General features: G+C 36.9%; 1 protein-coding gene across 5 annotated transcripts in view; it reads left to right on the top strand.

The window, feature by feature from the left end:
• The window catches only part of LOC149571395 (histone-lysine N-methyltransferase), a 213376-nt gene that overhangs the window by 141051 nt on the left and 58626 nt on the right, over positions 1–13699 (top strand). For 4 of the 5 annotated variants that reach the window (XR_016359807.1, XM_089812925.1, XM_089812928.1 and 1 more), the window contains exon 5: positions 10044–10179. Coding sequence is in view for 4 of the 5 variants with exons in the window: in XM_089812925.1 (XP_089669051.1) it covers positions 10044–10179 (136 nt within the window). In the remaining variant the exon portion in view is untranslated. The remainder of the gene's footprint in view (positions 1–10043; positions 10180–13699) is intronic. The other variant, XM_089812926.1, reaches the window with a different exon arrangement.

The raw sequence follows: 13699 nt of genomic DNA, 5'->3' as shown, positions 1-13699 counted from the left end.
GGAACTGTATTCATTGAAGACAAAATTTCAGCGAGTTTATCTTCAGATTTCGAGGAAGACAATCTGGACATGTCTCTACGCAACTATTCGCTTGTCAAAGGCATAACTGATTTTTCTGCGATGTAGGATCTTGGTGTTGGCAATATGGACTAACTCATTGGAAATGATGCCAGAATGTTACAGCCTGAAATTTATGATACATAATGTCTCTTTAAGCTGCCATGATAGTCATGATTGCATATGTGGCGCCAACATAGGTGGTTCCATGAGCAAAAAACACCAATGTTTAAGTTTATATCACCATACCTACAAAAAATATAAACATCCCCAATTACTAATGATCGGGTCATGTGATTCATCATAATGAAATCAACATGATTATCAGTCGAACCCGTATATGAGTTAGATGGCACATTTCTAGAAGCTTTTTTAAATGCAATAAATTGAAGGCACAATCATCAAACATTATCAAGCAGAGCTCCATCAAACTGTGTCATGCAGGCTAAAGTTTGTTGGCACTCGATATGATAAAATGAAGAGATCGAGCTTGGTATGATTCCTAGAATCATAGGCGGGCATTCCTCTATCTTGAGAACATCACAGAACTCAAATGCGGTTAGGACACTTGATGGTATGATAAGGCTCAAAGATTAGCAAGAGTCCTCTATTCATGCAATATTCTATTTGAGACCCAGAGCCCATTATACCTCGGGCCCCAACATGTGGGATCCCATGCAATGCACACGATTTGTTTGACAAAATTTTGCCTAACACTACATATGCCTGCAAGTGTCATTACAAAATCTACCGGTTAGTCTATTGATTCTTATCACACTTTGTTACTACCTCTTTAACTATCAAGGAAATGATAAATGATATGACATAAAGCCACACAGTATTCCACATAGAAGCATACATTAATAACACATATTTTTACGTGGAAACCCCTTAGTGTGAGGGTGAAAACCATGGTGGGAGCAACGTACCCACTAGCCTTTACTTGCAAGAAAAAGGGTGCCCTATTAAAGGTTTACATCTGTTCCTTCTAAGAATGCATCTTGTTAGGAATGTCAGTAACCTATTAGGGCTTGCAAGTGTCTTTAATATGAAGCTCGGTTCGCAAATAGAAATAATATCTTTGAAGAGGGTGACTAACCCAAATCATGGGTTAGGCACATAGTTTGATTAGAGGTGCCCACGGAATCAAAGAGGGGCGGTATGAAGAGTTTGATAGATTACTCATTAACAATGCAAACCTTGATCCCGCTGGAGTCAATCCTAATGAGCTAATGATTGGGACATCTGAGAAAATGATGATTATGTATTCTGATTTGAAAGCAATAGGAAAGGATTTTTATGAATCAAATATAGAGAAAAGAACATTTGGTCATGACATCGAGCTAGTTAAAAGTCTTATGCCCTGAATCCCTGCCGACTGATATATATATTAAAGTTAACAATGACCAACTATTTGTTGATTATGTTCAAATGACTTTTGGACACTCAAATGAAATCAGAAGATGCCCGAACCAAGTGTGGAATCCATAACCCGATATGTTTCCTATGAGTGATATGTCACTAAAGCCATCAAGTTACTAGGTTGATAAATATACATAGGGAGATGAGGCCTTCATAAAAAGCATGAAATAAGGATAAACTTGCCATTGTTTCCATGTCATGGAGGTGGCAAAGTGATTGGATGAGTAGTTTGTATCTACATGTTATGAAGAGAGTTTAGTATATTCTACAATAAGTTTTCAAATTATCCCGATATTTGCACTTTATCTCCACAATATTTTGGCAATAACTTGCCAATTTATCTACGAGATTTGTTGGTGACATCTTGGCATAGTTTATCCCCAGCCATAAGTTCTCGTGATAAGACAACTTATTGCCTATATATCAACGATAAGTTGATCTATGCTCATAGGGACTGATATAATCCGAGACATTTTCACTTAACAAAAACGACCTTCATTGGGAAAGACAACCTTCATGTAAATTAGGGTAAATTTCATATGCATAAGGATGAGAGGAAACTCTATAACCATTGGCATTTTCTTGACTTCCCAACTGAAATTATTGCAAGTATAGGATAAGTGGAAAAACCATCTTCATAGGGACAAAGGGAAAATCCTTGTCCATAAGGACTGCCATTTTCACAAAATTTTCGAAGTATAGAGTCCAGTGAAAAATTGATGTGCATAGGGTCTCCTACTTTTTGTCCTTGTCCCTGATGCCCACCAGGTGAAAAACGATCTCCATATGCCCTAGTTAGCTGGCCCAACACACAGTTTTTTATCGCAAATCTTCTCTTAGAGTCGAAAAATGCTCTCTATAGGGATTTTCATGCTGGGTCTAATAGCATTTTTGGGGTGGAAATTCTATTTCTAGGACAATTGATTTTCATAAGGATTTTGCATATATGAAGCATGAAAAATCAATCTTTATAAGGATTTTAATGCCCTTATGTGCAAAACATATATGTACAGTGTATTTTGGACTACTTAACGAGCCAAACTATTAATGTACTTAGCAATTGTATCTCAAATTATTGCAACTTGACCTAGTGTAACTTTAATCTTGACCCTAATCATATTTTTCAATATATCTTGCTTGTGAGGATTATTTAATCTTTTGATATTCCATGATATGAACTTCATTTCTTATGAAAAGATTTTGAGTCTAAGATAGTCCTCTGACTACCGTTTGCTATACTTCTATTAGTCTCCACAATTCTTCGCTGCACATTAGATGGTCTACCTATTGAGGAAGGAGATAGATCGACATCTCCAGCCTTAATACCTTTACTCGATGGTGTTGTAGGTAGATAGCAGTCCCTGGCCTTGTTGCTCTTAAACTCACCTTTTTTAATGCTTTTTCCCAAAGGTGTGCTAGGGATATCTGCTGTTATCTTAGACTTAAAATCTTTTCATAAGAAATGAAGTTCATATCATGGAATATTAGAGGATTAAATAATCCTCACAAGCAAGTTATATTGAAAAATATGATTAGGGATAACAAATCGGATATTGTACTAATTCAAGAAACAAAAATGTTAAAGGATAAAGTGGAAGATCGCTGGGTTTTTCGGTGAGGCAAGATTATTGGGAATGATTCTGATGGGGCCTCAGGTGGTATGGTGGTTTACTGGAGTGACAAATGTATTAATGGGGAACTTATCTCTCAGAATAGAAATATGATGAACATTAGATTTACCAATTCTAAGGTTGGCTCTTTATGGGTGCTTACTAATGTTTATGCTCCCAATTCTAAATGGGGTAGAAAGGCACTATGGGAAGATATCACTACTCAGAGAAAAATTTTTGTGGAGGAGAATTGGATCATTATGGGAGATTTTAATACTCTATTGAAAGGAACTGAAAAGATGGGAGGAAGTCAAACTAACTTGGATAATAGATTGGATTTAATGGATTTTATTGACAATCATTTGTTACATGATATTAAATTTGCACGGGATTGATTATACTTGGACCAATATGATAGCTAGGAAGGACCTCATTCAAGTTAGGTTGGATAGAGCTCTTATTAGTAGTGGCTCAGATCATTACCTCATTTTTCTTGGGGGTGATCTTTTAACCTTTAAGAAGAATTATCCCTTTAGGTTTAAAAAAATGTGGACTCTCCATCTGGGATTGGAAAACCTTTTTAAGGAATGGTGGAGCATTCGAGTGGAGGGTACTGCCATGTTCAAAATTGCAAATAAGTTGAAAAATGTTAAAAAGAATCAAAAGATGGAATAAGGATACTTTTGGAAATATTTTTGATAATAAAAAGAAGGTTTTGGAGGAACTTAAAGAGATTCAGGACAGTATCTAAGTTGATGGATATGGGATTGTCTCCAGGAAAGAGGAGAGTGAAACTAATTGAGATGCATGATATTATTGCTAAGGAGGAGATGTTCTGGAGGCAGAGATCTAGAAAAGTTTTTTTGAAGAAAGGGGATTGGAATACTAAGTACTTCCACATGACTACTTTGAAGCATAGGATGGCTAATAGAATATCCAGACCTAATGCTAATGGGGGTACTACGGAGGATGAGGAGATTATAAAAAGGGAAGCCATGGATTTTTTCAGTAATTTATTGCAAGGTGATCCCAATCTGGACAAGAAGAAGTAGAATATGTTTTTGGACTGTATCCTAAACTGTATATCAGAGGATCAAAATAAATTCCTCACTTTTGTTTCGTCTAATGAAGAAATTACTAAGGCTGTTTTCTCCTTTGAGGGAGACAAGGCACCAGGGCCAGATGGGTTTCCTTTCCCATTCTTCCATAAGTATTGGTTTATCATCCGTGAAGATGTTTTTAATGGGGCTAAGGAGTTCTTTGGCTCTAGGAAAATTCTCAAAGAGTTGAATGGAACCTTCCTTGCTTTGATTCCAAAAAAGTTGGGTGCTGATAGCACGGACTAGTTTCTACCAATTAGTCTTTGTAATTCTTTTTATAAAGTAATATTTAAGGTGCTAACTCTCAGAATTTTGTCTCTTCTCCCTAATTTGATATTTAGGCAGCAGAATGGTTTTGTTCGTGGTAGGCAGATCTTGGATTCTATTATCTCGGTGCATGAAAATATTCACTTCCTTACCTTACCCAAGAAAGAGGGGTTCCTCCTTAAACTTGATCTATCTAAAGCTTATGATAGGGTGGATTGAGCTTTTAGTACAAAGAGGGCTGGAAGTTTTTGGTTTTAATAAGATATTTAAGGAGCTGGTCCTTATGCTGGTTTCTTCTGCCACTTTCTCAGTTTTGGTGAATGGATCTCCAACTCCTTTTTTCCAGGCCTCTTGTGGTTTGAGGCAGGGGGATTTGCTTTTGCCTATCCTCTTCATTATAATGGCTAAATGCTTGGGAGGATTAGTGGAAAAAATGTTGACTGTTGGGGATTTTGTTGGTCTCAAACCCTCGTCTAAAGAGTTGAAATATTCTCACCAACAATTTGTGGATGATTCTATAGTGATGGGAGAAGCTTCAATTAGAAATGCTAGAAATATAAAGAATGCTTTCGAGGATTATGGTCAAGCTTCTGGTCAAACTATTAATTGGAACAAAAGTGTGATATATTTCATCAATGTTAATGACAAGCAGCAGAATTAAATTAAAAGAATTATTGGTTGTGAGATTGGCACCTTACCGGGTTCTTATCTGGGATTACCCCTTTGTATGGACCCACCTGAGACTTTTTGGTGTTCGTTGATTGATTGTAATGTCCCCTTTTTAGCATTCATAGCATGATGTTGTCGTTAGCCTATTTCCCCACTGTCCTATAGGCTAACCAGGACATTAAAGGGACTTAGAGGCCATTTGGCCTAGATAGTTTCAGTTGCAGGTCTTTCTGAGGGGTTTTGAGGCAACTTTGGGCATACTTACTATTTATAGTAAGTCATCTTGGATATGGTCGGACATCCAGTGGCAGCGGTATGTCGATGCTAATTGTTTAAAATTGGCAAGAAGACTTGTTTATCATTGATAAGATTTGTTATGCATTAATAAAGCTATTTTATAAAGTTAAATTTAAATATTTAACTTTATTAATGCATAGTCTATAGTTTGTGGGAAATATTTAAATTAAAAGAGTCCCCTTTATTTTATAACACATTGGAGACATAAGTTACATAAAAGGGAGTGATGTTTTATCCCACATTGAGAAAACGAAGGATTGAGCCCTTGTGAGAACACTATAAAAGAAATGGAAGAGCTTTTAGGCATGCTTGGAAATATCAAAGAAATTGGGGAATTTTCTGGAGGTTATGTCTCAATAGTTTGAAGGACGAAATCCCTTCAAGTTGGAAATCTTGACGCCATTGAAAGATATGGTCTTGAGATTCAACATAGTAGCAATTCGAAAAAGCAGATACGAAAAAGCAGTCTGAAAAAAGCGGAACCGAAAAAGTAGGCTGAAAAAGCGGGTACGAAAAGACAGTCCGAAAAAGCAGTTCGAAAAAAGCAAAGCAGAAGGGGCAGCATAGAAAAAAATTATTACAGCCATCTACAACCAGGTTCTTTTGTTAGTATTGTTTTTTAGGGTGTTATAAGCTTTCAGCTGTAAGTGTGCATTATACCAGCATTATCATTTTGTAATCCATGTAAATGCCAAAGTCTTGGCCATATTTCATGAGCATTGTAATTTTCATTGCAATTAAGAAGATAATAGTTGCTGGTGTCATTTAAGCAATTTAATATCATTATTTATCAGCTAGTTAGTTTGCATACCAACTGTTTGTAAAAATACCAGTTGGCTGTAGGTGTTCATTTCTCATGCTTAGATCATATATATATGCACTGAATATTGTCAAAATTAGTAGCACACTCATGTTAGGTCATTGTGTAGTCCATTGTAGTCTTCTAGCACAAGATTCTCATTGATGCAAATTGAAGAAAAAGTCATTTGAAGCTAGCTGAAATACTATATGAGTCATACGTCCCTTGCATGTGAATTGTTTGATGAAATTCCTTGAGCTTTCATTAGCATTTTTGAGGCAGATTTGAGGAGGGTCATGACATTGATAAAATTCATTCGAAGTTAGCAAGGTGGAAAGGATCCCTCCTTAGCCAGGCTGGTAAGGTTATTGTCCTCAAATCCATATTACAGTATGTTTCACTATATGCCTTGAGTGCTTTTAAGATCCCTAGAAAGTTTTCTTTGGCAATTAAAAAAATTCAGAAGCTTTTCTTATGGATGGGTATGGAGAAAAAGGAAAGATTGGTTCTGATTGCTTGGGAGAAAGTTTGCATGCGTTTCAATAAAGGTGGCCTTGGACTTAGAAGAGTTACCACTATGAATGATTCTTTTCTTTTTAAGTTGTTATGGATATGGCACAAAGAGGAAGGTGAATGGCAAGATATTTGGAACGATAAATACAATAGGGAGAATCAAGATCTTAAACACTTCCTTAATACCGAGACTTTTCAAGGGGGTACAGTGATTTAGAAACATGCTAAAAAGAATAAACAGATTATTAAGAAAAGGGTTAGATGGAAGGGGGGAAATGGGAGGACTTTTTTTTCTGGGATGATATTTGGATTGTTGATCACCCCCTCAGTACTAATCAAAGGTGGAATGGTTTTATGGAGCAGTGTAAGAATCTCTTCGAGATTTTTGTAGAAGACTATTGGGAGGAGAATAATTGGCTGGACCTCAATAGAGTGGATAGAAATCTTAATGTTCTCAACAAGATTCTGAATGCTGTCTTTTTAAGCCATGAGGAGGATGCTCTAATATGGAAATATAATCCTAATGGAGTGTTTTTTATGTTCTCAGTATATGCTAATGCTTTCGAAGAGCATCATGAGCCTTGCTGGGCTAAAGCTTGGTTTAAAGGTATGACTCCCAAAGTTAACATGTTTTTTTGGATTCTCTTGGATGATAAAGTTTTGACAACAGATAACTTATTAAAGAGAGGGCTCAACATAGTTAATAGATGTTATCTTTGTAAGAATGATATTGAATCCATTAATCATATGACTATTCACTGTTCTTATACTAGAAGATTATGGGAAAAGGTTTATGGCTTGTTGAATATTACGTGGGTCTTCCCTGCTACTATTCAAAATTTTTTCAATGGTTGGAAGTCACCCTCTTCTAACACCTTGGTTATGAGATTGTGGGATTTTATTCTCTCGTTCCTGTGCTGGGGCATTTGGAAGGAACGTAATGATAGGGTGTTTAAGGGTATAGAATCTAATCTAGGTCAGTTATTTTGTAAGATTAAGAATATGGTGACTGAGAATATCAGATCCCGTGGAAAAGGACACCAACCTCAGAATGATTGGGTAGAATCAGTGTTTCAAAATTGGAATTTGTATGGTATTAGTTTGGTGCAGAATGGTCCTAATGCTAGGGATCTAGCTAGATGGGATTGTCCTCCGATGGGTTGGTATAAGATAAATTTTGATGGGGCCTCGAAGGGCAACCAAGGAATTGCGGGTTGTGGTATCATCATTAGGAATATAAATGGGGATAGAGTGGGTGGAATGGCCATTCCAATTGGAGTTCAAACTAACCATGTGGCAGAAGCAAGTGCGGTCCTCTATGGTCTTAGCCATGCAAAAAGCTTGAATTTGAATAAGATATAGCTTGAGGGGGATTCCCTTAATATAATTAATTGTCTTAATAAATTTACTAATCCTTCTTGGACTATTAATAGTATTATTGGTAAGGCCATTGATCTTATCAACTCCTTTGAAATTTGTGTTGTCACTCACAACTATAGAGAAACGAACCAAGTTGCTGATTGGGTGGCTAATATAGCATGCAAGAGTGATGAAAAGTTAATTTGGAAACACAATGATATTATACCTATTGAGGGGTGTTTATTGATCGAGCATAACAAAGCTAGAAGTAAGCAAAAAAATTTCATTAATGATGATTATGCCAGTAAGGAGTAATTATTATATGGGTAGACTTGGGAAGCAGTAGGTTATTATGAGAAGGACAGTGTATTACCATTCAATACCACATCGATTGTGGGTCTTTTTTCCCACAAATTTCCTTAGTTGCGATATCGACTACGGTTTTCTGTTGTAGAGGGCTTTTTTGAGAAGAGGGAAACTTTGTTTTAGAGATAAGAAGATGGGAGGAAAGAGACAAAGAATTGAACTGGCAATTTGCAAAGAGTGGAGGAAGAAGACAGAGATCTGGTACATACTGGAGGAAGGGAATTTTATTGGTTATATGGAAAACTTGAAAGGAAGCAACCCTGCTATTACGTGGCATTTTATAAAGACATGGAAAGAAGGGAGTGTTTTGTTGGGGAATTAAAGGATGGAGGTTTCTGAAGATATCATAGCTGAAGCAACGGAGCTTGATACAGAGGGGTGTATATACTATACATATGGTACTTAAAATGCTAGTTATGAAAAGGTGTACTACAATTATACAATATAACTTGATATGATCGTATAAAGATGTAAAAAATAGTAAACTTAAACAATAAAAAATTAAAATTCAACATTGCACTGAAGTTTTGAACTGGAACATCATGATTCATGATCAAATGACAAAAAAACAATAAACATTGACATTGAACATCATCAAATATTAGACTATATATTAGTCTTCAAATCAATAGTAAGAGTATCTAAATTCTACAATTTAAAAGTAATCAATGATCATATGAGTCATGACTCATGACATAAAGATGATTACAATAAGTATCATGTGCCATGAATCATGATATCAAAATAAGTATATAATATTATAATGCAAACAAAAACTACAAGTCTCCCTGCACCCACAATTAAGGAGACTCTGTCGCTTCCCCCCTCACCCACACAAGAGATGTCTTGCCGTCTCGGAGACATCTCGCTGTCTCTGGCGGAGGTGGCATAGCCTGAAATGCCGAGACGGCATCCCCCCATCCTAGGGACATCCCCGTCTCCAAGACGACTAAGTTTTTTTTTTGGGGGGGGGGGGGGGGGGGGGGGGGTGGGCACGTGTCCCCGTGTTACACTGGAATTATCTTATATCAGACTCAAGCTCTTCAAGGTAATGGCACTGATTTTTATTCTTTGATTCGATAAAACTAGTACTTGAAATAATGAGTAGAAATAACAATCTACACCAGATAGAGTAGTAAAAATATATTTTTATTGACATGAAGTTTTTACAAAACTAGACCTGATCAACTAAGGGTCAGACTGTTTTCCTCAGGACTGTAGTCTATTTTGCGCACTTGATGGATGTTAAAGAGATCACAATCATTGATGAGTAACAACTAACCATTGGAAGTGGACAAATAAATAACGCATAGGCATGTTATGCTTACTACATGCATATCAATTGTTTGAAAGGTCAATCTAGGATGGATGTATTAAACAATTATTTATGATGATTAATGTTACCTTAAAGTAGGTTTACTATTAATAATAAAGTTAGTGGCCATGGACTCAACTTTGCATTCTAATATGTAGACAATTTCTTTGCACTCATAGAAAATATATCTTGAGAACATTTTTGATAAGATTACGAAAACGAAGATAGATGCGAGTACAATAATGGATGTACTGACTCTTGTTATTCAGATTGGCTTGCAGCTATTTCCTTTTTAATGGCTACAGTTGGATTGCTTTGGAAGACAAAGTTTCATGTATATTGGCTCCTGGCTTCATCTGCAATTGGGCTATTGCTTGCTTGCTTTTGGATGTATCACATGTTAAGGTAATTTTTGCTGATCCACCTTTGTTGATTAATCTAGAACAGCCCATGTTTGTCCGGTTTGTAAATGGTTAACATGTTCGGTATACTCTCTTGCATAGTAATTTTGTTTTTTCTAGGAAGAACTTTTAAACTATCTACCCTCTTATTCCAAAATATGTTCTATGGTATTCTCCTTCTAGAATGTTTCTTTATAGATTGTTGTATTTTTACTTGAAAGATTTTGTCTGCTTTAATATGGAAACTATAAAACAAAAAAATGGCAGCAACTTTTTTTATGAATCTATTTTCTTATAGAAACAACATAGGCTACAATAAACATATTTTGGAGGTCTGTAAGTATGTAACTCGATACTACCCTGGAGGTCTCATACCCATAGCAACATGGTTTTGGTACTCCTCCAGGCATTTGCAGGCGTATTTATTTATTTGTTGTGGATAGCCAACTGTCAATAAGAAAACACAATAAACAGTGCCAGTGATGTGATGAAAATTTATATTAAAACTCAATAAAGTCGAAGACTTAAAAAAAATTTAAAAAAATCTCAAACTTAGCAACATCAAAATACATAATTTATTCTGCTGCTAGTCCTGCAGCATCTGGATCCTATGAGCTTATTCTAGATTCGGATGCTCTTGATGAAGAACAATGTAATAATTTGTTCACTTAGTTTTTGAGTTCGACTGATTAGTGACTACTTTCCTATATTAAATAGATAATATATTCTCATGGGATATATCATTAAAAATCTATATTGTAAATTATTAGAATACTTTTGTTACTTTTTGGATTGTTTTATGGACATACAACTTGATATTAATAAGAAATATTATCTAAAACCTTATATTTTTAATAATTCGTTCAAATGTCCCAAGTTAAATGTAGAACAGTCTTGCTGACAGGCCATAGACGGAATGGTTAAACTTGGATAGTGGTCACAGGGTCAAATATCTGGCAGCTCATGGCAGCTCATGTTGCCAGAGGTTATATGTGCTGCATATAAAGGGTCTTGCATATGGGGTTCTAACTAGTGCCTGTTCCTGTGTATAATTTTTTTTTTTTGAAAATCAGAACAGTTGTACACAATTTATGTACTATTAAGATCTGTAAATAACAGCCAATATGATGCACATTGCATATTTCAGCACTGTTCTATGAGTTTCTATGGGTGCTTTTTTTTAGTCGTTTGACTAATTGAAAGTGTCATATGTAGGGAGGGACAAAATTAACAATTCACTGGGAAACATAATGAAACAAGAAATATATTTATTCTGTACATACTTCTTATTACCTTATTAGGGTAGACATTTTCAATTCCTTGTCCGCACAAGGGGTTTTCCCTTGCAGTTGCCCCCCAAAAGTAAAATGTTGCCAATCAAATCAAATGTGTCTTGATAATTTGGTTTTGTCTGCTGGGCAATAATGACTCACGAAGCCATACAATTAGCAACCTCCATTTATGGAAGTGTTGCCATTGTATGCCAAAGTTTAAATACTTGGCTTTTATGGTATATAGGGATTACATGTAATGTGCAGGTCTGCAGGATATTGGTGGGTGTTTTGTCACTAGAATTTCAAATGCATGTTTGACTCCATAAACCCAAAGGGAGAAGTGACAAAACACCCACAACAGACATATGGGGTAGAACACTCCAGCCCATCCATGAATTTTAGAGGTACAGCTCCTTCATGCAAGATATACAAGGAATGAAATCCCAAATGCTTTTAATCAGAAAGCGAAGGTGTATGATCACGTATGAGAAACAAACTACTAATAGAGTTAAAGATGGGTATAAATGAAACACAGTTCATTTATGTGAAACGTAACTAAAGCATGAATAGAAGAAAGTAATCTTGTAGCTCACATAGCTGTTATTCAAAGATAATACATTGCACATAATTGAACAATATCTGCAACCCATAGAGTAAATAGAAATAAAAGTCCAGAAAATGACAACACACAATCACTATTATATTCATATGGGAAACAAAAGATCACAATCTTTACATTACAGATATCAAAGCAAAAAGGTACCTTTAATGAATTTCTTTCTTCCTATCATCCCCATACCCCTGCGCTTTATTTACAAAATCCCCATATATATATATATAACATCATGTGGCCGTTACAAAAAGAAACTATAGGCATTTCATTGCCAAGAAAGATGACCAGATTCCATCTGGAGCTGCTAACACGTTTTCTTTGTTTTCTGCTTCCCTGCCTTCTTCTGGGTTTACGTGGAGAAATTAAGGAGGTCCATCATGACATCCAGGGCTTTGTCATCCTCAGATCTTCCAGAATAAAACTGAAGTCTGCATGATCTCTTTCTCGTTCTAGCACATAAATGCCACTCTAGTGATGGATGAAGATGGTCCTCAGGTCTTAAGCAACATTTTATATGCTGGAAAGGATATCATATTGCTCCTCCATCTCAGTCTACCAAAGGTCTGGCTGATGCACAGGCTGAGGGTCATCAAAATTATAGTCCTTTGGTAGTGGAATTCCCATCTTATCTGTAATCTTTCGAACGGTAGAGTACGGAGAAAAGACCGTATGAAAAGATATCTTTGTTTGTAGTTTCGCAGATTGCTGTAAGGTATAATTTTGCAAATGTAGATTTATGGTGAATGGTGGTAGGGTGAATGATGTTATGGTGACTGGAGGTATTGTGACTAGTGGTACAAGGTGGTATGGAAAATGGAGGAAGAAGTATGGAGAGAGGTAGTACGGTGGATGGAGTGAGGAGTACAGGAGGAGGTAGTACCGTGGATGGAGGGGAGAGTACGGAGGGAGGTAGTACGACAAATGGAGGGAGGAGCATAGAGGGAGGTAGTATGATGGATGGAGGGAGGAGTATAGCGGGAGGTAGTAGGATTGATGGAGGGAGGAGTTTGAAAGGAGGTAGTACGACAGATAGAGGGAGGTAGTACGGTGGATGGAGAGAGGAGTACGAAGGGACGTAGTAGGATAGATGGAGGGAGGAGTACGAAGGAAGGTAGTAGAATAGATGAAGGGAGGAGTACGGAGGTAGGCAGTATGATAGATGGAGGGAGGAGTATGGAGGGAAGTAGTATGGCATATGGAGGGAGGAGTACGAAGGGAGGTAGTAGGACGGATGGAGTACGATAGATGGAGGGAGGAGTATGGAGAGAGGTAGTATGGCGTATGGAGGGAGGAGTACGAAGGGAGGTTGTAGGACGAATGGAGTACGGAGGTAGTTAGTATGATGGACAAAGGGAGGAGTACAGAGGAAGGTAGTACAATGGATGGAGGGAGGAGTACAAAGAGAGGTAGTACAGGGAAGAAATTGGACGGTTGTATGGGGAGAGTAATGGATGGCCGATGGCGGACGGAAGATGGTAGGATGGCAGGCAAATGACAAGTTGGTGGATGGTAGATGATAGATGGAAGATGAGAGGATGGCAGATGGAAGATGACAGATGACAGATGACAGGTTGGTAGATGATAGATGACAGGTTGGCAGATGATGGATAGCAGATGACAGGTTGGTGAATGGTAGC

This window comes from Cupressus sempervirens, chromosome 2, assembly GCF_028749045.1.
Source record: "Cupressus sempervirens isolate cs-2001-9-10 chromosome 2, ASM2874904v1, whole genome shotgun sequence".
Lineage (NCBI taxonomy): Eukaryota > Viridiplantae > Streptophyta > Pinopsida > Cupressales > Cupressaceae > Cupressus > Cupressus sempervirens.
This window is presented reverse-complemented; position numbering and strand designations above follow the sequence as displayed.